Here is a 25,235-nt window from a genome sequence, read left to right as displayed (position 1 = left end):
ACCAATGAGGCTGAGGGACACAATGCTGCCTCGCAAAATCCTACATAAGATAAGAGATATAGTTAATAGTGTATTATATTATTGTATATGTATAATAATGCCCCTTCAACTCCTACAGTCAACTGAAAAGCCTGTTTTGGAACTGCTATTTTGTCCAAGCGGCTTTCTCATCAAGACTTTGTCTCCATCATGTGTTGTGAAGTCGTACTGCAGTTCCATGACTGTACTGGCCTTCTTGTTTTGAATGGCAGTCATAATTATGAGAGCGAAAAAGGTTATAAGGATATAAAGGTATCCAGTGAATTAGCAAAACAACAACAAAAGAAACTCTTTTTCATCAGACGTATATCTGAACATATTTGCTTTAGGCTTAAACCTGACGCCACACATGTAAAAGCTGGTAGACTGGCCTGCCTACCTGACGTTTGTTTACCTAGCGCTCGTTTAAGAGTTGGTGTGCACTAGAGCTGCTGGCTAAGCTAAAGTGACAGCCACCTCAGCACCTCGACAGAAAGAAAACACCTGTCGAAAGTGTCGGAAAAGGAGAATAAAAGTACAACGTTTCCTCAGAAAGCAGTGCCGGGTGCGACAGGATATATTTTTAGGGTGTAGTTTTGGGACAACAGTCATGGGTAAGGTGAGCTTTTAACCGCTAAATGGGATATTTCCTCTGAGGAGAAAGTCTTCAGTGGATGGAGTCAGATGGTCAAACCCAGCAGAGCCTCGAGTCGCTCTTCAGGTCGTGTGATGCTGATAATTCGGGACGGATTGAAAAGGGTGAGTTTTTCAGACTCTGTTCAGAGCTACACGTCCGCTCAGAGGACGCCGACGCGATTTTCTGCAAACTGGACACCGGCGAGGACGGCGCGATAAACCTGGATGAATTCGTTAAAGGCTTCCAGACGGCGGCGAGCTTCATGAGGCAAGAAGAACAAATGGGAGAGCAAGGCAAGGGCGCAGAAGCCTTCTCTCTGGCCTGGGAGGACTTCAGATCCAGGCTCGGGGAGCAGGAGAAGTACATTCCCCGGTAAGGAGTACAGGAGGAAAGGCGCCTGGGTTTGGTAAGAGTTGGTTATAGCAATTAGAAGTGGGTAAGATGGCCAAGTAAAAGTACTGATACTTCAGTAAAATATGGGGACTCAAGTGCTCACTTTCAAAACATGGTGAAGGTAGTGTTTCTTTGTAGAACCTTTCTTTGAAATGGTTTTAAAAAGAACTGCCTCTACTAAAGAACCATCTTTTTTAACAGTGTAAGAGTAAAAGTTCCTGCCAAAAACCAACTTGTGTCAACCCCTCAAGTACTCAGTACTGCAGTGGAACTTCCTAGGAACTTCCCAGCATCTGTCAGCTTAGGAACCAAAGTTTCTCTGTTGGGGATTCCTTTTCACCTGCTAAAGCATGCAGAGGTCATCTTGACCCAATAAAGCAGAATTAAATTAAACCTCAGATGAAATTTGATAATAAACTACAAACTAGAGGGTGGGCGATATTGGAACGGAACTGCATCGCGATACATACGATATTTACAATATTTGTGTTATTGTGTTAGAATATTTATTTCTTCTGACATAATTTGGAACTGATAGAAAAGAGCATGCAGCGTTTAGAAAAGACTTTTATTCAACATTTTGCTCACACAATTGCACTAAACCCAATTAAACAGGCCTGAACGTTCTCTCTGTGTAACATGCATTTGGTCAGTTCTCTCTAAGGACTGACCATACCCAAGATGTACCCAGAAATACGTATTGCGTAATCCATCATGATAATGATATTGTCATGTTACCAAGCCCTGGTACAAATCTATCAAAAATCGTTTCTCAAAAGGAAGTTAACACTGTCATAGATATGCTGTGTGCTATAATATAAGGTACTATAAGGTAATGATAGGCAATTGAAACACATTGAAATACATTTGTAAGGTGTGAAAGTGATGCCAGAGTCAGAAATTTCCCTCAACAGGCAATTTTGACCAGATTTGAGGCGATCTGTACTAATAGAGTGTATTATTTTGCATGGGACTTGGGAAAAAAAACTTTAAATTACTTTTGTGTTACTGCTTACTTTCCTAGAGATTTGTCTCTAAAATTTCATTTCCCTGGATCTTTAGCACAGGAAAAAGACCCTGTATTCCAGCCAGTGTTGGTTAATGTCAGTTTCATTAATATAATTATTAATTCATTAAAAGATATATGAAGATCTGAAAGAGTTGTATTTTTTGTGTGACAGTTGGTTCAGAATTTGTACTTTATTTTTTGTGGACTGTGTCGTTACGTTGACAAGCAGTGTCATTAATTTGGCCTGTGTGTATTGACAAGGCAGAATGATAGCATAGAAGGAAGTAGCCTGTATTGATGCCTTGATTACCATCTAATTGGTAGTAGTACTTTTAAAACGTATGTGTTGATCACAGTCCACAGATAGTGTAAAAGAATATCCAGCTAATATAATGTCGCTGTCATAAAAAATACAAGAAATGTGTGTCTCTAAAAAGGTAACCTTACAGGAGAAGGAAAAATTATCCTTAAATTAAATTGGAAATAATGGAACAAGAGCAAGTCATATTGAAGTAATAGAAATGCGTTTTGTAGCGTTTTTGTCGCTCCATCAGTCATGAAGTTTTGACACAATGTAAAGGCCATCCAAGGTTTTCAGATCATGCAAAAAAAGACAAAAACAGAGACACTAGGTTTAGTTCTGACAGTGGATGGTTGTAATTATGTTCGTAGTTGTTGAAATCAAACTGTGGAGAGCCAGGGGTTTTAGTCTTGTTGCAGATGCCACTGCAAATAGCAAACTAGTGGATGTTACCAGGTTAGTGTACCTAACAAAAGAAGACAGTATGTGTCATTAGGGACTTTTCTTGAAATGGAAAATGCCTTTAATGGCTTTATGTAAACTCATCTCAGCCTGTTTGCCAGATGTGAGTCATTAGAATTAGATATTGAAATGTTTATATAACCCATTGATAAGCATGTTTACTTAAAACATGCAAGTTGATTTAGAATATGTCACTTGGGTAGAACTGTAAAGGGTCACTACTGCTTTTCCACTTATATGAGTCGTTACTAATAAGAATGCCTATGCGTTGACTCTACAAAACGTATATTTTGCACATATTTAGCTGACTCTATAAATGCCGAGATGAGTTCAGTTGTGCAGAGGGGAATTCGATTCACTTCAGCATGTCAAGACAAAGTTAACATATCAAATTTGGGAGAAATTGGAAGAAATTTTGGAGGAATTTTATTTATTAGCGTCAGGTCAGCCTAAAGCCAATACGTTCAGTTTTTAAAATTTTGCCCATTTTGAACTTGATGCCAGCAACACGAGGGGACATTGGCAACAGTAGGCTGATAAAGTTGTGCTAAAACACATCTGGGGGAACAACACACAGCTAATTGCGCCAATTGGCAGAAAAAAGATCATCCCTGAGAGTCTGACTCTTTCGGAGGTAAAGATGGGGAGGGGTTCACCGTCCTGTGAAAGACTGCGTGGGCAATGTTCGCAACACTTCAAGAATAACATTTTTCGATGTAAAATATCAAAGAACTTGGAGATTTTGTAATCTATGGTACATAATACCATGCAAAGAAGAAACCATATATATGCAGGATTCAGAAACACCACCGTCTTCTCTGGGCCTGAGCTCAGACCTGTCACTCTTTGAACACATTTGACACAATATGAAGCAAGAATGGGAAAACATTTCACTTTCAGAACTACAGCAATTGGTCTCCTCAGTTCCAAAACACTTACAGAGTGTTGTTAAAGAAGAGGTGATGAACACAGTGGTAAACACGATTGATTTGTTTTGTTTTGGAACATGTTGCTGTTTTCTGTTTAATCTGAGGTTAATAATTTTTATTAACCTTAATGTTTTTATTTACATTTTGAACAGCGTCTCAATTTTTCTGGAAATGGAGTTGTAATTAAAGTTGTTTGGTTGTCCAGTCAAGACTTAACGAGTCATTGAATAGATGGTTAGAGAGATTTTACACAAAATTGATACAAAAACGCTCCCTGATGCCTGAGACATTATTATGCTATAGTTTTGATCGAGGACTGATCCATGCCGGGAGTTATAAGGTAAAAGAGTACTTCTTTTTTGGATTTACCACACTTTTACTATTATCAACATTACATATAAAAACCTAAAATACAAGAAAATGTTCACCGTGATCCTTGGTTCACCACCATTAAAATAGGAAGTAGAGTTATTCAATTTTCCTGCAATTCTCTGTTTCAAATCACTCTGAATGCCTTGGTTCACATCTGAACGACTGAATTATGCTCGTTTTTAACTCTCTAGAATTCCCCTTTTAATGTATGGTACTTGCTTGACAATGTTGTTTGAATCTTATGACAGGACAGTTGAGGCTTTCCTAGCCAAAAGCTGCAGATAGCTCAGACCACCATGCTGCCACGCTCCAGCTCAAGGAACATTGATTAGTGCCTCTTCTCATAAACATGTTATGTCATTGAAAAAGACACTATGATCATGTGGCTAATGATGAGCATAGTCTTTCATGAGGAGACCTAGATCAGTGGTTTTCAAAACAGTCCTCAGGGTCCCCCAGATGGCCCAGAGTTTTGCCCCAGCCTGACTTGCAAACTATAGGGATATACAATATGTATTGTCTGAGAGTCAATGAGGAACAGTTTGAAAAACACTGACCCAGTGAAAATAGAGTAGTTAACTAATTATTTAAAGTACAGAGACTACAGCATTATTATATAGAGAGAAAATGACCAATTAAGCTTAAAACAGTGGTTTGGCCAGAACTCACATGTACACAGTTAACCCAAATGTTATAGATCAGCCAAGACATACTTACTGTCTAAAACTGTCTAAACTCTAAAATAGAGTAGTTAAATAATCATTTAAAGAACAGAGACTACAGCATTATTATATAGAGAGAAACTGACCAACTTAAAAAGCTTTTATGCAAGTGTGTTGATTTCTTGCCATTTTCTTTATATAAGCTTCCTTTACTAGTTAGCTACATTAGCCTCATAGCTCCAGTACAAAAATAAAGAACAGCAATAAGGAAGCAATTACTGGACATAAAACTTATTTTACTAGATCTGTAAAGTAAAGGGAAAAAGTTTTTTGGCTTGAAACATATTTTCAGCTACTCACAATTACCCTTAGAATTGTGTTATAATGTTTATTAGAGCTTGTTTTAAAAATATCTTTGAACCCATGCCTTACTTTTTGGGTTCCAAAATATTTCAGCCCTTCTTTTTGTACTAACATCTGTGGTTAATTCATTTTTACAGATATTTTTGGATCTGTTTATGCACACATGCATTATTTTGTGTAAAATATTCAGTCTGTATACTTTAGGATTCAGGTGGGCTCACATAATATCAGCTGTGCAAATATACTCCTAGGATTATTTGAAAGATTATGCCCAGTGCCCTTTTCAGTCTCATTGTCATTTGTGGTCATGAGCTGGAAATTCCCTAATTCTAGAACAAGGTTTAATCTGTGTCCAGGACATTGGCCACAATGTGATGCAGAATTTTGTGATATTGGAATGGAAAACACCAAGAAGACATCATTAGGTACAAAGTTCATGTTGGTTCACATTGATGGTTAGTTTTTGGAAAAGAGTACACTGTTAAGCACTTAAGTTTTCAAATCAAGAACTTTTAAATGAGTTTATTGAATGTGTTTCATACCCAAAAAGACTGTATTTGTTGGGTTGATTTAAAGTCAACCTGAAATTAAAGTTGATTTTTGTCCCTGATCATATTAAGCACAAGTCATCATACAATAACATTTTAAAGACAAAATTCTTGTGATGTTTGACTTTTGCTTGCTTTTAAAGCATCTTCTGAGTTCTGGTTATGTCGTTGTATACTAGTGTGCAGGGAAAAATCACATTAACCCATAATATCTTGTTTTCACCCACCACCTATCATTGAGCAGAGCTCTGCTAGCTCAGAGACCCTTCCTGATACAGTGTTAAACTTACAAAATATGTATGGTATTGAAAGAAAATACTTTATGGTTTCCCAAGAACTTTTTTTCATTTATTTTTTTTCTTTTCATCAGTGCACATATTCCCATCAAAATTATTAACCAAACTGCTTTAACTGCTTCCTTTATGTTTAAGCTGTAGATTGTGATGTAATTCTATTGTGTTACCTGTTTGTGTTTATTGCACTAATAACTAAAAAGTAATGTACGTATGTGTTTAGCATTGACCAGGTGTCGACTCTGTACCAGAACATCAGTCTGACTGAGGCCAGGATCATTCCTCAGTATGAGAGAGTCATACTCAACTTCATCAGAGAGATCAAGCTCCAGAACACAGAGATGGAGCACCTGGCATTGGCTGTTAAAAGGTTGGGACACATACATTCAGGTCTGCAAATATTTGGAGGCAAAGAAAGTGGTGTTTTAGCTGTCTAACACAGCATGTTGGAGAAATTAAATAATGAAGATTAGCTCACACTTTACCATTTGTAGGGACTCAACAATCATTTGGCAGTTGGCTGCTTAGCTGCCATCAAGAACATGTCCAGGTCTGGGTTAATTCCCTTATTATTTCACTTGCAAGTACGCAGATAAAAAGCTTTAGGGTTGATTGCAAGTCTGGCATTTGCATTTGGAATCTGCTGCTGTTGCTCTCATCATGAAGTCATCTCGAAGAGCTGTCACTGCCAGTAAAGCAAGCTATACTAAGGCTGAAACATCAAAAGAAATCCATCAGAGAGATTACAAAAACACTATGACTAAAAAGTATTTGATATTTGTTAAAAAGAAGAATGCGCTGGTAAGTTCATGGACACAAAAGGCCTAGAAGACCACAGAAAACAAATATGGTCTTTTTTGAAGGAAAACTTCTTTCCCTGATGATGAAAAGCCCCTTCACAGTTGGGCAGAACAAGAACAGGAGGTAGGTGTATCTGTGTCAGGTCAACAATCTTCGTCAGAGTAAATAAAGAGGCTTTACAGCAAGATGTAGGAAACAGGAAAGCCTGATTAGAGTTTGCCAAAAAACATCTAAAACCATCTTATGGATAGAGGAGACAAGCAGGAACTTGTACCAGAAATGATGGCAAAACAAGAATATGGAGAAAGGAAGGAACTGCTTATGATTCAAAGCATACCACCATCTGTCAAGCATGGTGGAGGTAGTGTTATGGAGTGGGCATGTGTAGCTGTCAATGGAACGCATTTCTTTGTACTTATTGATGATGTGACTGCTGACAAAAGCATCAAGATAAATTCTGCAACGTATAGGTCCAGAATATCTGCTCAGATTAACCTAAATGCTTTGGACATCATTTGAATGGCACTTCACAGTGCAGATGGAAAATGTTCCTAAAGCATACCGTGATAGCAAACCAAGACTTTTTAAGGCAAGAAGTGGAACGTTCTGCAATGGTGAAGCCAGTTACCTGACCTCAGTCCAGATGAGCATGCATTTCACCTACTGAAGGCAAAACTGAAGGTAAAACACCCCAAGAACAAGCAGGAACTGAAGACAGCAACAGCTGGCTGAGCATAACAGGAATGAAGGATTTGCAAACAAGTGTTGAAAATGGTGTTTGAATTTATGCTTGTTAGTGTGTCCAGTTTTGAGCCACTAAAAATGGGAGCGATGTATGGACACGATTGTAATTCCTACACTCCTACATTGCATTTGAATGTAACTGCGCTCAAAGCTGAAGTATAAAGTCTGCATTTTTAGCTTATATTCATTTGTTAAATTACAGCTGTGGTTTACAGCTAAAATAACATGACACATTTATGGTAAAATAATAGCTGTCAAGGTCACAATGCTGTATGTTATGCTATGGATAGTATACTCTCACTGTGTTTAAGTATGACATACGGCTGGATCATGCAGAAATGCTGTTGTGTCCTCAGGGCTCAGGACCAGGCTGCCATTCAGCTGAGTGAGATGGAAGAAGAGATGGACCAACGCATTCACACCACAGAGAGAAACACACGCATGCAGGTCAGCACAGCACTGCCAGTTAACAGAACTGTTTCTGTATGGGCTGAGACAAAAGTGCGTGGCGCTATTTGGAAAACAAGACAATAAAAACTTCTTTTGAAAGTGATGATTTTTTTATATATATAACCCTACATTTTGTAGTGTCCTTGAGTGTCGAGAAAGGCGCTTTAAAATTAAATGTATTATTATTATAATTTATTATGTGTCACAAATATGGCTGTCAGATGATGAAAATAATTCTTCTTGATTCATCACATTATTTTAAGTCATATTTGCTCAATTCTGATGCTAAAATATTTTTTTCCGTTTTAAAAGCAGTGAATTTTGTTATAGTGTTCAAAATAAACTTCATCAGTTAATCATTACTGTCAATAATTCCTTAACATTATTTTCATCATGGATCTAAACGAGTCACATCATTTCCACAGAGTGGATTTTCATCACCTAATTCCAGTGAGAGCAACAGTGACTGCATGTTAAAATCAACGAGCCTCATTCTATCGTAAATTTCCTCTTAAGAAAGGTCTTAAGAAAAAGTCTGCATCAGATTCATGATGTGTTCTTAAACCACAGAATTGTTTGCACCTTTATGCAGTGTGTATGGATTTTATTCTTACCTAAGAACAAATCCCAAATAAGAATCTTTGTGAAAACTGTATAATTTGGAACAAATGTAGTCCTCTTCTTCTCTTACCACAGTATTATGTCTTATTTTGAGGGGAGCTATAGATTTGCACTTAACTGCTTATTGATTTAACTTTATTATTTATTCTTCCATAAGCCACTTCAGTGTGGACTGATGAAGCCGTCCTCCAGTGCTGATGGTGCTAATATTATCAATATTGTTTTACTTGCTTAAGATTCAACATACTTCAGTGATGAACAGCTTGCTTATTTCCGGTACCGCTGTCTGTTTGCGCGCAGGTGCAGACTGAGAAATGCGATCAGCACTGAGAAATCTGAGCACAGAGCCAAAATCTAGCTCTCTTGATTAGATTTCTCTTTAATCGGATTTATAGACCTTACTCCGATCTCCAAAATCAGAGTATGCTGTTTACGTGACCATTTGAATAATCAGATAATTGCAGAAATCCGATTTTGTTGAGATTATTAAGTGCATGTAAACACACTCAGTGATTTAATATAATGATAGAAGAACATATCGCTGTTGTCGGAAAAAAGACCTTGTATCTCCAAAATTGTAACTTTACAGGAGAAGGAAAAAGCCTACTTTACTTTTAATGTAAATCAATGGAACCAGACTTTTTTCCAAGCCATTTTGGGTCATTTCCGTTGGTCTGTTCATCGTTAAATTTACATACAATGTAAAGGGTAACGGGTATTTTTAAATTATGTCAAAAACTGAAAATGTCAAAAATGGAGAAAAAAGGTTTTCTTCCAACAGCAGCAATATATTGAAAAGGTTTGAGTGCTGTTGAGTGCTGTGATCACAAGGTGGTTAAAGTATGTGGGATTTGGGTTTTTTCACAAAGATAGGGATTTTGTCAGTTGTTCCTTCAGTGTTTTAGTTTTAACAAACAGACAAAAAGCAGGAGCTGTCCATTGAAACATTATAACAGAGCAATAAAGAAAACATGATTATTAACAACATTTCAAAAAGCTAGGTGGCCTTTTACAGATATTGTACATGCAATATTATATATATTTAGCATTAGTTTCGCACTGTGCAAAATAAGCACTGTATAAATATGCTGTTAGTTAGGCGTAGATTTGTTATTTTGTAAAAAATGTTATTTTATACACTGACCCAAATTGAAGCTCATAGTTTAACTTCACATTAGTATTTGCATTGTTTCTATGGATTCTGTTTTGGTGCACAGCAGATAGTAACAGATAAATGGCCACAGGTGAATTTGTGCTGCTGTAATCAGCCTTCTCATGTGAGAGTTCTGGATTACGTCCAAGACTCTGTTTAACCACTCCGTCAAAGTTTAAGGGCTGGGAAACATGGGAAGTCTTGCGTCTGCTCCTGTCCTTAACCCTGTTCTTAATCTTTAACTTTTGGTCCTTGTCTATTGCTCATTTAGTTATATAACTTATAACGAACTGAGCTTATTTACTTTTCCGAGCAGTGTTTGTTCAATTTTCTTAACAACTGCAGTTAGATTACATAGTATGTTCAGCTATACAGCAGTAGGCTTTTATTTATTTGTCCTTGATCTATTACAAAACAATTGAGAATGTATTGAATTCTTTTTAAAAATGAATTCCATATTTTATAGTAAAGCAGTAACAGTGATTCCAATACGTCATGGGAACAAGTTAAAGCAAACAACTGATAACATGGTATTTATATCCTGAGCCAGGTTCAAACAGTGCATGTGGTTTTCTTTGAATTTCCTAGTAAATATAACACAATTTCTATCCGATTCCTTATGTTTTAGCAGTTGTTTTTATGTGCTGCATATACATTACTGTATTGCAAAAATGCATTTAAATAGGTGCATCAATCAGTTTGTGTCAAGTAATCAGTGCAGATTTATTGAGATGGTACATTTTAATTAGTTTAATTAAGTCTTTAGGCTTTGGTGGTCTTCTTATTGTATATTGTATGACATACTCTTTCTGTTCCCCTCAGGAGTCTAAGAAGGCAGAGGCTGCACTCAGCAACATGAAACATCACTACGAAACTCAGCTGACAGAGTTGCAGCAAAAGATTCGCGTCTTGCAGCTGGTGAGGCCAACCTTAGGGTTTATTTCATGACCATGAACTAACTCTTTAAACTGTATTCTCATTATCCACTGACTGAAGATCAGAATAAGTACACCAGTGGGAGAATGCACAATGAAGTAAAGACTTATTATTCATTAACTACCATAAACTGTTATATTATACATACACTGATGAGCCATAAAATTATGACCACCTCCTTGTTTCTACGCTCATTGTCCATTTTATCAGCTCCACTTACTATATATATTTACCCTGAAGAACAGGGAGAAAGGGGGCTGACAAAGTATACAGAGAAACAGATGGACTACAAAGTGCACCTACATAGTAAGTGGAGCTGATAATGATAAAATGGACAGTAAGTGTCAAAACATGGAGGTTTACATAATGTTATGCCTGATCAGTGTATATTATATTAGTTATATGGTTATATTATGTAATATTATAGTTACAAATCACAAATTTGTGCAAATTAGAGAAGTTAAGAGTGAGGAATTGAAGTGAGGACCCTCTTACAGCTCCCATAGAGTTTAGGTGTGTTAAGCATGATTCATTTTTAAATATCCATCATTATTATTATCAGATAAGTCCAGTGCATGCTATGCGTTTATCTTAAGGTAAATGCTGAAGGCATACATTTAAACTTAGAAATTTTGTGTATGTCTAAAAAAAGTTCTCATATTTTATCGCAGAGTCTCAAACTAAATTTACTTGCTTAACGTCCTAAAATCCCATCTTATTACATGCTCAGGCATAGTATTCAGTAACTACAGGAAATTCAGTGCAAACTGGCTGAGCTACTCAGCTTATAGTATGTATAATAAAACTTATGCAGCTCTCATAAGGTAAAGGGAGAGGCCAAAATTCATTTAGGATGTTTTATGCAAGTGACCACAGGTCTTAATCTTAATCTTAATCTTTATGGCACATGGTCGAATTATAAAAATGTACTAAAGGGGATTTCCACCAGTTTTTCAAATTTCCTGCATAATTCAATGGTTGCAAAGTCTTTGAGAGTGGTTTGAGTGCGGCAATTGTTCAGGGTACAGTGGTGGTGATAGGAACCAGGGGTCACACTGTCTAACACAAATATAGCCAGTTGATTTACTATACAAAACCACTAGTGAACCTACACGTCTTCTGAGTTTTAATACGGAATGTTGCTCAAGGTAAATTTGTGTTAAATCTGAAAAAGCAAGTTTTCTTTGGGCACTATTGTGCCTATAAACTCCATTCATGTACCTCTTTGCCATAAATGTATTTTAAACAAATGTGTTTTAGGCCGAAACCTTCTCAATGTTTGTATCTACCTTAATCTTAACAATTTCATATAATAACTTCCTCTAGGGGAGATTTAGAGGCATTAAACTCTCCGTTGTATTTCTTCCACAGAGTGAAGACCAGAACAAGTACACCAATCTCAAAGAGGAGAATGAAGTGCTGAAGCGAAAGAATAATGATCTCACACTGGTATGACAACAGCTGTATTTCATTAAATAGAACATTGACAGTTTGAAGCAGTGAGTTAGGCTCTAATAAATCTATCTAAGAAGTGACTGCTGTTTTTTTTCCTTGTCTCAGCAAAACCAAAAACTGAAGCAGGAGCTGCTGGAGTCTCACACCAACATAGCATTTCTGCAGAGTGAGCTGGACTCTATTAAGAGTGATCTCACTGACCAGAGCATTAATTTTGAAAGGTGAGAGGTGTTTTTTTTTTTTTTTTTTGGGCTGCATTTGAGTGTTTGGAAGTGCGTGAAGAAACCTTGTCTGAAATTTCAACCAGCCTGTTGAGATTGGCCATAAAATATGTATGTTGGGACAGTAGTACAGCAGTCTGACAGGACCAAGTGACAGATGTGTAGTTTCTATGTATGAGTCACACAGAGAGACAGTGATCCTCCTGCCTGCATGCTGTCTCTGTCTGGCCACTCCTACAGCTGTTTGCTGTGCTGGTATCACGAGAGCAGGATATCCTGGAGTGACACCACATGCCTAAGGAATTTTGTGACCTTGTTGCTAAGCAACCAAGTCACAGACAAAATTCTTTTTCATTGGTCTGTGGCCCTGTCTTTTTCTGTGTGTTAAGTGTAAGGACATATTTATGAAATGCACATTACTAATATCATACAGATGGCATGTATAGTACTGTGCAAAAGGCACAAACCACCCCTCATTTATTGAATTATCAGTCAGAATTAACTTTAAGTTCAAGTTATTCATTTTAGAGGAGTTATTTATAAGTTGATTAGATAAAAGATAATGGAAAGGTGAATGTAAAAAGACAAAATATGAAAAATCAGGAGTCTACAATAGATTAAAACACTGGATAAAATCAAGCTCCACTTACTTCAGATCTGGAAAAATCCACAGGTGTTTCTGTCCATCCTTCCATGGTGAAAACACAGTTCAACACTATGAGTCTGAAAGGATGTGTAGCTGTCAACAAACTGTTACTGAGAAAATTTGAAAGACTAGAACCCCAAAACTGGACATTTGAATAAGGGTTTTTATGGACAGATGGGTCTACTTTTTTGTTTTGAATTACTTTGAGTGAGAAAATCAGAAAATACAACTTCTGTGACTCAACTCTGTAGATTTCTAAGAAAAGCTGGAACAAGCCTCCTGAAAAGAATGGAAACTGGACAAACTAAACACTAAAAATTTAGCTGTTGAGGCATCTGTGTCAAATGTTTTCTCTTTTTTTCTTGATACTGAAAAATAGTAACTTGTACTTAATGTCCAATTTGACTGGAAATTGGATATATACGAAAAGTGGCCTCTGAATTTTGCACAGTACTTTAGTTCCAAATAATAATAGCAGTGCTAAACATAAGTAATTATTAAGTAATAATACATAAATAAAAAAATATGTATGTTATGTTATGCAGAGACGAAGCCCTCATGAGGTGTTTTGCAGAGGAGAGGGACAACCTGGAGAGACAGATTGAGCTGTTACAGTAAGTTGTGCCAGGAGACCCCTGACCGTTCAGTCTCTGAGAAAAACACAGAAATAACTGGATCAAGTTTTATTTGATTGTTGTCACGATGACAGTTCTGTAATTAAATCACAGTTGAATTGAATATACACACTGCCAGACATTCATAGGTGTTAAAGCGCTGCTTTATACAAATGACTTTATTCGGTTGTTGCTTTTGGTAAAGTTTCTGTGCTTTTTTTAACTCATTTTGTTTTCTTAGGTCAGCAAACAGGAAGCTTCATGACAGCAATGACGGTTTACGCACAGCTCTAGAGAACAGCCAGACCAAAAACAAGGGGCAGGTAAGCACTTGTATTGAAACACTAGGACTGTTCTACAGTGTGTCCACAAAGTAACAGTAAGTATAAGGCATTTTACAGATGGTTTAATATGTGTGCAAGAAATAGTAAAGGATTAAACTCAAGGAATGAGGGAGGTGAAGATTAGTAGAAGGCAGGTTCTGGTTGCAGGTGTGTGTTTGCCCAAACAATATCGTAACCGTGCGGTAGCCTAAGATAGTGGAACTGATCTTTTTTTTCCCTCCTTTCAGCGATTATCTCCTGGAAGTTCTATGGCTAGGAGAAAGAGCTTGTGTGCTCCATATTTTGAAAAGTAAGTCAAGAGTTTGAGGATTTTACGCTGCCTCTGACAGAGTGGATGCTATTTAGACACTGTGAACTTTTTATTAAACAATTAAGAACACATCAAATGTTATACCAGGTAATAAATACAAGTCAGAGACCACCCAATCATTTATTTAATTTCTGGCCAAATGGCCATTAAGTACCAGTTATTAGTTTTTCAGCATCAAGAAAAAGCAGAAAATATGTATTTAACTGAAAATTACACTGAAGCCTTTAATATCAAATGTTTCAGTAATTAGAGGGCTCAGTGTTCTGATTTTTTTAGACCCATCTGTTCATAAAACCTTTTAATCCACATCTCATTTTTCAAAATCTATTTTCCTTCCTCAGTAAGGGCTTACTGAAAGTGCTCTGATGGTGACAGTTGTAGTGGACTGTTAGGTCTGGAAGTTAAATAAATGAAGGGGATCTCTGATGTTTACACAGTTATTTACTGTAAATATGTACATAATCTTAAAAAAAGTCCATTGGGATTCTCTACATTCCTTGCTACTTTTTAATAACCTAAAGCATTTTTTAGTGATCATGTCACATTTACTCTGGTGCTGTTGCAGTTTCTTTGTATGCCTGCCATTGTATCATTATAAGTATAATGTATAAATGTCTGTCAGTAGCTAGTATCATTGATAAACTAGTGATCGACACAGCATATGACTATTCTTTCGTGCTTGCTTCTGTGGTCCTGCAGGTGCTGTAACGTGTATGGGGATGACGACTATGACCAGCTGCAGGTAATGGAGCGTCTGCGCAGGCAGAGCTGTGAGTCTTTGGCCTTGGCCCTGTGTGACCCCATGCGCATACTCAGCTGTGAGGTGGACAGTCTGCCTGAGAGCTATGTGGACAGTGGCATGTCAACTCTTCGCTCCAACAACGACTACGACTCAGAACATGAGAGCACATACAAAAGCCCTGCTTGCCCAGTGAATGCAGCCAGTGCCCTGTCTGGAGACACATCGGACACAGAGGTGAGAGAACAGGGATGCGTGTGTAGTGACATTAACACAGAACATTGTGAACACAGAGACAGAGCTGACACTGGCTGTATAATAAATGAATTCAGTTAAATTCAGCTGAATTCTAGACCAGATCAGTTAGGATCAGTTAAGGTTATTTCATTTTATTTTATTCTGTTTAATTCAGTCCAGTTCGATTCAGTTTAGTTCAGATAAGTGTTGCTGTCAGCGAGCATAACAGCACCACAAATAACTATAATGAAATATTTTGTAAATAATAATAATTGCTTTTCCTTTGTGCTGTTGTAAACAGATAAGTTGTTAATAAACGTTGCATTTAATGAGTGGAGCTCTTTTTGCTGCTTTTAATGATTTTAAATTCCATTATTCACAAATAAAAAGAGGCAAAAAGTTCAACAGTGGCTCAGTGGACCTTTCATGTGTGGTGAAAGAGTATAAACAGTACTTTTCAGGTGCTGATTATCAAAGAGCTTAAACCTTTGTGCATACTGCAACACTGCAAGTCAGCCTCAGGTTAGCCTAATCAGTCTGGGTCACTGCTTTTTGTTCCCAGGTGCAAGAGATGCGAGAAGAAACAGTGTGTGGATCAGACAGTGAGTCAGTTCAGAGTTGGACTCTAGCAAAGCCAGACACGCCTGTGTCAGGAAAAAAATGCCTTTCAGCCATCTTCACTGAGGTAACAACAACTGAACTTAAAAGCAAATTTGATCTAACAGTCTGAAGGCCTACCATAACCCTACATAAGCCCACAACCTACAGAGTTATTGCTCAGCCTGGCTCAGTCTGTGTAGGTGAACGTAACATCATGAACCCATTGCTTTGGTTCTGTACAACTGGAATTAGGATATATAAAATAACAATACGATATAACAATAGGATAGGTTGCATTGGTATTTTGTGCATTTTGGATTGTACTGAGTTTTTCTGTATTAGTGAGGTATGATGCCACATGTGCCAGAAGTCATTATGTGGAATTTCTGTCCTGTAAGATCTGCCCCTGTTAACTGTAGGTGCTGATGGAAGTGTCTAGGAGCAACAACAACTTAGCCATGAAGTGGTAGAACATACAAACTCGCAGAGTGGGGCAAGCAAGTGCTGAAGTGCACAGTGTCCTGTCCTCTGTTGAATCACTCACTGAAGAGTTCCAAATTGCTTCTGGAACAACCATCAGCTAAAGTACTGTATGTTAGGAGCTTCACAAAATGGGTTTCAATGGCTGAACAGCGATACAATCCTAAGATCAAAATGCAATCACAATGCCAAATAGGGGAGGGCATTGGGGACTGGCGAATGCCAGGAGAAAGTTGCCTGCCTGACTGCATTGTGCCAACTGTAAAGTTTGGTGGAGGAGGAATGATGCTATGGGGTTGTTTTTCAGGGTTGGCCTAGAACCCTTAGTTCCAGTGAAGGGAGTCTAAATGCTTCAGCAGACCAAGACATTTTGGACAATTGTATGCTTCCAACTTTGTGGGAACAGTTTGGGGAAGAACGTTTTCTGTTCCAGCATGACTGAGCCCCAATGCACAAAGGAAGGTCCATAAAGGCCTGACTGTGTGAGTTTGGTATAGAAGAACTTTACTGCCCCTCACAGAGTCCTGACAACAACCCCATCAAACACCTTTGAGATGAATTAGAATGGAGATTGTGAGCCAGGACCTCTCGTCCAACATCAGTGTCTGACCTCACAAATGCTGTTCAGGATGAATGGGCAAACGTTCCCACAGACCTTTAGTTCATGCTTTTATACTTCTTGTTGTTCTTATTATTATTATCATTGTTGTTGTTGTTTTTAATACTACTTAATTTAATACTACTACTAGTAGTACTACTACTAATAATAATAGAATAATAATAATAATAAAACATGGCTTGTTTCTGTAGAGAGAAAAAGATGAGTTAGTGGAGAAGCCACAGGCATCTGGTAAGACCTACAAGATCGTGTTAGCGGGTGATGCTGCTGTGGGCAAGTCCAGCTTCCTCCTGCGACTGTGCAAGAACGAGTTCAAAGGCACCACCAGCGCCACTCTCGGTAAGAGTGACCCGACAAGTTTTTCAAAACTGCACTCAAAATCCACTTCAACGCCTTCATGTCACAGTATCACTGTACATGTAAGAAAACTAAGAGATAATGTAAAGCTATGCTTGTTTTGCTTTTTTTAGGGGTTGATTTCCAAATGAAGACTCTTGTCGTGGATGGGGTGCCAACAGTATTACAGCTTTGGGATACGGCAGGTCAGGAGAGGTGAGACCCAGAAGTTTGGCCTTAATATTACACCTTAGCCCTAAATCCTACATAACAAAACCTAATTCTTTATCTTAATCTAAACCAGTAAGTCAGTAATATGCCTAATGTTAAAACAGTATCTTAAACCCCTAACAATGAACATGTGTCCTAAAGTCAATATCCTAAAAGCTTAACAAGAAATATTAACAGTAGTTCCAACAGATTAAATCCTTCCTTTAGAAACCTTACACCAGAACATATGCTGTAAACACTTCCCCTAATTCCAAACACAAACTTTTAGCCTCTTTTGAATTTCTTTTAACGCCAACTAAGGGAACTATGTGCAAACTAAAGACTGCTTGCTTTGTTTGTTTACACAGGGATTTTTACTGGGTGTCTTCTCGTTGCTGTGTTAGTTTAATGGGTGTTGTAAGAATTGGAGTTTGAATGGTTCCTTCTCTGCAGGTTCAGAAGCATCGCTAAATCCTACTTCAGACGAGCTGATGGGGTACTCCTGCTTTACGACGTCACCTGCGAGAAGAGCTTTCTGAACGTGCGCGAATGGGTCGACATCATAGAGGTGTTTCCCATATTTTCTTAAAATGAAATAATTCAGGTTTGGACACCTGAGTGTGCAGTGTTGTTCCTGGAATTTTAATTTAATTCAAAACTCCTCATTTTATCTCATGTACATGATACACATAACTCTGATATAAATGCTCTCCTTGCCTCTAGGATGTTTCCCAGGATGATGTCCCCATTATGCTGGTGGGAAATAAGACAGATCTGCGGCAGCAGGCTCTTCAGGATGGTGTCACATGCATCCCAACCAGCTACGGAGAGAAGTTAGCCATGGTGAGGGCATTCATATCATTGAACACACAAACATCTCTCCCTCTGACTCTATGATGAAGCCACAGTGAATGAATTTAATTAACCGTAAAAAGTCTAATGATACTACTCTCAATTTGCTCTATTGTTGCTCTATTGCTCTATGTAATTATGTAATTGCATAATTGACGATAGGTAGTAATAGTGAATTATTGTTACAGAACATTTGCATTTTGTATCAACAGGTTCAAATCAGACTTTTCATCAAATTCAGACTATAATAGAACATCTTTTCTTCTACTTATGAATTCAGATCAGACTCCACATGTTCACATTTCAACCTTTAAAAAATACTTCACTTCTAGGTGCGACTTCTAAGCGTCAGTTGAGTGATTGGTTGTGATTACCATTGGATGTGTTTACAAGTACAAACTCAATAATCCAATCATGATCTGATTTCTGCAGTTATCCGATTATTCAAATGGTCATGTAAACACCAATTTCCAATCTAGAAATCCAATAAAGAGAGCTAGTATTTAACTCAGATTTCTCAGTGCATGTAAACTCTTCCTTGGATTTCTTTTGGATTTCTCAGTCTGTGCTTGTGCGAAAACAGACTGCGGTACCAGAAATGAGCAAGCATTGATTACTGGATTACTGACAAAATCTGATTTTCTGCAGTTGTTGGATTATAAAGTGCATGTAAACGCACTCAGTGTGTTAAGTCATGTGCCAGTATGTAACAGACAGAGGGGAATCTGATGTAGCATTTTGGAAACCCTAGAACTAAGACTGCACAACATACACAAAATTGAGAAAGTTGTAGAATATAATAATTATACAAGAAGTTGTAAATTGTAATTAAATTAGTGTCTCTGACTGAATGTTCAGTACAAACAAAGCACTGTTTACTATTGTGCAAAATGCACAACTCCAAGCACATTTATTCGCATCATATGCTCCTTATAATGATGCTGTTGTTGTGGCAGTAGACAGTACTGCTTCACATACTTTATACACAACATTGATGGTGAGAATGATCCTCATTATATTAAAACATTTTTACTGGTTAGTTAATTAAGGAAAGCGTAGTTTTGCTGTGTATGTACTTTGCACTTTGAATTTGGTTTTATAGCAGAGTGGTTAAATCACGATAGGGCTGCAACTAAGAATGGTTTCCTTAATCACTCAATTAATTTGTTTCATTATGGCTTTGATTAATCAGTTAATCAAAAAAGAATAGGTGTGGCCAGTAGTTGGTCAATAACTTAATAATTTCATGTCATACGCAACATTTCTTTCAATAAATTACAGAGGTGGACGAAGTACACAAATCATGTACTTGAGTTTAAGTAGAGATACCCAAGGTAAAAAAGTCCTTACTCTAGACCTCAACTTGAGTAAAAGTACAAAAGTATTTGCCTTCAAATGTACTTAAGTATGAAAGTAAATGTACTAAAAGATTAATTCTGGCCTGATGTCCTGTTATAATTTTTATAACAAGACTCGGTTCATGAACTCATTTCAGGTGAAAGTCCTCCAGCGTCTCTCTTGGTAAACCAGTCTTTTAACAGAACATCATTAATTAGTGACACTGACGTCTATTAAAATGATCATAAGCACAAAACACTGAAGGTAAACAGTTTCCATCAGGGAGAACCGAGTGGCTCTGAAATCACTTTTACACACAAGCAAAGTTTCAGTTTAAGATTACTTTGTAAATTAGTTACAAGCTGAATAAAAACTGGCTTTAAACTCAGGATCACAAATGAGCTCCTTTACTGTGTTGATCTGTAGATCTCTGTTCATAAACATAAACTATCTGAAACTAATTTACTATAAAATGAAAGTGTTTGTATGAATTCAGAAAAAAAGAAACACGCCAGTCACGACTGCGAAGTGGACATATTTCTATATTGTCGTCTATTCACACAAAGTTAGGTTAGCTCCATCATTTAGGTCGACGCATGTGCTCCCAAAGTTTTACGCTGCTGCACTGATATTGAACCGTGTGCTTGCACTGGGTCGGTAGGACCAACAGGTCAAAACAAGCTCAGAACAAAGTGACCGCTGTGCCCTGATTGGTGCTCTGGCTTTGCGCTTCTTTTGTTTTGACATGTTACATTTTTATACACACAGAAAACAAAAGGAACCACAGATTTCTCAAAGTGTAGTGGAGGAAAAAGTCAGATATTTGACTTTGAAATGTAGTGGAGTGAAAGTAAAAAGTCGCCCAAAATGGAAAAACTTAAGTACAGATACACGAAAAAACTACTTAAGTACAGTAACGAGTTACATTTACTTACTTACTGTCCACCACTGATAAATTAGAAAGCAGTGGTTGTTCCTCCTTTCGCACAGTACTCTTTCAAACATTAAAATGCAGACCCTGCCTTCCTGTCTTTGGTATTGTATTTTATCAAGATCAGTAGTGCCACAGCCTTCTGCACTTCCCTCAAAAATGCTGTTTTACTCAGTGTGAAAGGTGCAGAAAGAATAAAGGAACAGTGCATAAACAAATCTTTCATTGCAGTCTTTGTGCTTCTATGGAGTTTGTTCTATATGGGCTTCACTTTGCTATTTAAATGATTTCTCCTTTAATGTTAAATCAAAGATAGATTAATGTGTGTAGTGTAACATCATGTAATCAAACCCGAGCACACAAAAGAAGCCTAGTTATCAGCCATGACAGACACACAGTGTCCTAAAGTGTGTTCACCACTTGTGAAACAGCAGTAACATGCATGTGATATTAGTGTTTTTAAAACATCTGTTCCTGTAAAAAAAACACACAACATTGGGCTTTGGCTCCGCTCTAAGCACAGCACACCGCTGCTGTAATATGTAGTCTAATATTCAGTCTAATTATGTCACTCTTGCACTGCTCAGAATCTAATTAGTCCCTTCTTTTTTCATAGCCCGTAATGTTGCGTTCATCTCAGACACTCATCTCACAAAACAATAAAATATGATGAATCATGCGGCCCTAGACTCAACTAAATTGCAGGTGTTTCTGATCTGAATTTGAGGCATGTTTCTGTGTCAACCCCATGTGCTTTGTTCTCTCCAGACCTACAGTTCACTCTTCTGTGAGACAAGCGCAAAGGATGGCTCAAACATCATCGAGGCCGTCCTCCATTTAGCGAGGTGAATCACTCACACCACATGAAATGAGGAAAGTAGACGGGAAAGTGAAAAACTCCTTCAGTCAGATTAAAGCAGAACCCTCCCACATCCAAAACCCAGCCCCCTCTCCCCGAAAAAATATTAAATCAAAACTCAGCAGCACTAAAAAAAAGTTTACTTTTAAACAAACTAAGTATGGATCTCTGAACTTCAAAGCCACATCAAAGCGCTCTGTTCCACTTATTTAGCACTTGGGGGCAGCAAATCTGCTCAAATTGCATCTGACTGCAGAGCCCATGAGGAGTAAAGGGTGACTCATAGTGCAATCCCTGTGAGTGTAATGCATTAATTTGATATTACTAAATGAAATGTGGAAATATGAAATTCATTTGAGAGTGAAATCACAAAGCGCATTATTTTTCAATCAATCAAAAAGCAGACTCTGTTGACCATTCCACTAAATTAGTTCAAACTGCATCCCCACAGTAAAAAGTATTTAGACCTTAGATATTTCGCAGGATTATGTTGTGATTTATTTAAACCCAAGGCATTAATGGTGAAAGTAATAAGCTAAATATATACAAAAAATCATCATTCATATTTACATTATTTTAGTGTTAGATTTCTTTTAAATTGAAGTGAAATATATTTTAAAAATGCTGTACCACATTTTCTTGTCACTACCGAAACACATTTTTATTCCATAGGCAGAGTTGTGTTTTAGCCAGACCCCTGCATTTTAAAGCAGGAAGTGAGACTGCGTCCTTCTCCCTCATGGCCACATGACGAGCAGTTAAATCCTATTCTTTGGTAGTGAGTGTGCCCCAAAGTCTGAAAATCAGTGTGTAACGTTAACGTCTGTCACTACCAAAACACATGGCTATCGTGTTTGAGTTCTGCTCAAAATTACCTAAAATTGTTACCACCAGGACGGGTCACTCCGGAAACATTGGCCAAAGTCTCTATAGTGTTATGTAGTGTTATGTTTTGGTAGTGACTGTTATGAGATTATGAGAATTATGAGCAAAACTCAAAATTTGCTACAGTAGTCACTAATGGAACAGTCACTACCAAAATGTTTGGCAAAGTTTCCTTAGTGTAATGTAGTGTTAGTGTTGTGTTTTGGTCTTGACTGTTCTGGTTTTAGCCAATTTTGAGTTCTGTTCAAATTCAGCTACCAGAACAGTCACTACTGAATAGTGTCTATAGTGTTATGTAGTGTTACGTTTGAGTAGTCCCAAAATTGTTTAGTCATTTCAAGTATAGGTTCAATTCAAAGTAAAAGGATTTTAGTCTAAATGAGTTAAACATCTGAAATGTGTTTTGAACTATTTCTCTAGAATAATCCATAGACAATACAGTTGAGTCATGCTTGTTTACAGCAGCTGTTCTATATGGTAAATCATCTGCCTCTTCTTTACAGAGAGGTGATCAAGCATGCACACGCACACAAGGAACCAGCATCAGTGGCCAAACTCTCTGGAGGGCACGGCAAAAACATTTCCAGCCTAAACTGCTGTATGGTGTAATGTTTGTGCTCTTCGTCCAAAAAAAAAAATGTAACTAGCGAGGCTTGTGCTGGTCTTGCTGAGCTTATGGCAAAGCAAAGTCAAATAGGTGGTTGCTGAACTGGCCGCTTGTACTCGTTTTCTTCTGTTCCCTGTGTTTTCACTAGAGCCTGACCAGTATATAAGTATGGGTTTTAACGAGCTAAAGATTCTGACAACTGACCAATGTCAGTTGTAGCTTGAGTTAAACACTGCCTTACTGGTATGATTATCAGTAGTCAACTGTGAATTGTCAATTGCCATATTTCGTAAAACCTGAACAGTTGAAAGTAATATTAAGTAATATGAATAAGTGGTTACCAGTCAATATATCTGGTTGGGCCTTGGTTCAGTTTGCGTCCTAGCCCAATAATACAGTGCTGGAGTCTCAGGCTGTGTTGAGGCCTTAACACACTTCTATGCATGTTTGAATCGTCTACCTCTGCACAGCTTTGTGATGCTCTGACTCAACATATTAACCTGAACTGGCTCCCTGTTTGACACAGTGCACCCTGCCAAGCCTGCTCAGTCTGTTCCCTCTTGCTGTAAGCAGTGCAGTGTATGGAGAGTAAGAGAGTGTTCTGCCTCAGTGGAATAACAATGGAGTCTTCGCTGGTGGTTCAGTCAGGCAGGTACACTAAGTGAAGACGCTTTATGCTTTCATTTTTTAATTAGGTTTTTGTCTGAGCGATGGGGCCCTCCAGCAGAGACGCTGGTAGTAGTTATAATGCATTATTACAGTGTAACTCAGCTACACTATATTTAAGTATGATAATTAACTGTGACAGCATTATATAAGATGCCTGCTTGGAATGTATGTTCAGCATTTCATTGCTGTTCTGTGTTGTACATACAGTCAGAGATCATCCTTTGTTTATTGATGTATTTGATTTCCAGTCATAATGGCCATTAAGTACATGTTAATCAATTCACAGAAGCCTCAACAACTAAATATAATAAGCAAAACATTGTGTGCCCCTCTTTCCTTTCTGTTCAAGAGACTTGCTAACAGTTTTTTAGAAGAAATCTGCAGGGATATTTTTCCACACCTTTTAGATTTAGTCTTAGAAGTTGGCTGCATTTCATCAGTCTTTAAAACCTTACACAACAGTTGAAGGTCGGACAGAGTCGTCTGTGGATGTTTTCAGATCTGAAGCAAGAGTGTAATTCTCTGTTAAATATATCGTTGCTGTCCAAAGAAGATAAGTATCTCCAGAATGGTAACTTTAAAGGACAAGGCAAAAACATTCTTTACTTTTAATGTAAGTCAGTGTAAAGATATTTTATTCCAAGTCATTTTAGAGGTTTGCTATTGGTCCATTCATCATGAAATTTTCACATGATGTAAAGCCATTGTGCTCAGTTGATGCAAAAAACAAAAAATCAACAAAAATGGACATACTGTGACGTGGAGCGAGGTAGCGGACGCACGTGCAGAGATAAGCAAGATTTATTAAGGGCAAATCCAAAATCAGGGTCATAACGGTCCAGGTTCATGTAGCCAACATGGAGAGATTCAGGTAGAGACATGACAAGAAACACAAACAACCAAACAGTTCTAACAACAACAAAGACCAGGGGCAAACACAGGGCTTAAATACACATGGAAAACAAGGGACAGGCGGAAAACAGATGGAGACAATCAGGGGCGGAGTCATGAAACGAGGGGGCTAAACCAAAACATGAACACATGGACAGGACTGGGAGGGGCTAATCGTGACACATACATGTTTTTCTATGGACAGTGATGATGTTGTACTCCTTTTTTCTGACACTAAAAAATGAAGAAGCTTTTTTTCACCTGAAATTCAATAAATGAAAGTTTGGTCTCTGACTTTTGCACAGCACAGTTGTGTTTGTGTTTATTTACATATGACACCCTTCTTTATTCATTCAAGTGTAGCGTGCTGCATTAATTAGTTAGCTTTGTGTTGCGCACAATATTTCGAAATGGCTTCCCCGAATCAGTTTATGTGAAAGACTTTTTAATAGTGAGCCTCCATCACTGGAACTGCAGTTTAGTTAAGGATCTTAATTTATGTCGGTCAAACTGGCTTATGTTGCTTGACCATTTAAAAACCATAAGCAATTCAGAATAAAGGGCTTTCATTACTCCTTTCTCATTCCGATGTGTAGTGTAGCTGTAAGCATCAGATTCTGGCTAATGTGGTTGTGCTTCCCATGAACTAACTCAATCGTCTGCCGTAGTTTGTGAGCTCCTTCCTTCTGTTAGTGTCAGA

The 25,235-nt window shown here is 37.7% G+C and overlaps 1 protein-coding gene across 1 annotated transcript; it reads left to right on the top strand.

Moving 5' to 3' along the window:
• The first annotated feature begins 494 nt into the window (after positions 1 to 494).
• rasef (RAS and EF-hand domain containing) lies at positions 495 to 24,481 on the top strand. Its single transcript, XM_017696246.2, has 17 exons — positions 495 to 1,027; positions 6,211 to 6,357; positions 7,889 to 7,979; positions 10,579 to 10,674; positions 12,064 to 12,141; positions 12,253 to 12,368; positions 13,560 to 13,628; positions 13,870 to 13,951; positions 14,200 to 14,261; positions 14,982 to 15,258; positions 15,821 to 15,943; positions 17,149 to 17,296; positions 17,428 to 17,509; positions 17,957 to 18,071; positions 18,227 to 18,346; positions 21,393 to 21,469; positions 22,872 to 24,481. Exons 1-17 carry the CDS (start codon positions 693 to 695, stop codon positions 22,975 to 22,977), a joined length of 2,124 nt encoding a protein of 707 aa, XP_017551735.2. The 5' UTR covers positions 495 to 692; the 3' UTR covers positions 22,978 to 24,481.
• The last annotated feature ends 754 nt before the right edge of the window (positions 24,482 to 25,235 follow it).

Source organism: Pygocentrus nattereri, chromosome 29 (genome assembly GCF_015220715.1).
Source record: "Pygocentrus nattereri isolate fPygNat1 chromosome 29, fPygNat1.pri, whole genome shotgun sequence".
Lineage (NCBI taxonomy): Eukaryota > Metazoa > Chordata > Actinopteri > Characiformes > Serrasalmidae > Pygocentrus > Pygocentrus nattereri.
Note: the sequence above shows the minus strand (reverse complement) of the source record. Positions and strands in the feature narration are given on the sequence as shown.

Excerpts from the sequence above, each read along its gene's own strand:
- rasef (XM_017696246.2), top strand. The coding sequence starts at position 693 with ATGGAGTCAGATGGTCAAACCCAGCAGAGCCTCGAGTCGCTCTTCAGG. Across the intron at positions 12,142-12,252 it reads AGAATAATGATCTCACACTG|CAAAACCAAAAACTGAAGCA; the intron begins GTATGACAACAG and ends TCCTTGTCTCAG. Across the intron at positions 17,510-17,956 it reads GATACGGCAGGTCAGGAGAG|GTTCAGAAGCATCGCTAAAT; the intron begins GTGAGACCCAGA and ends CCTTCTCTGCAG.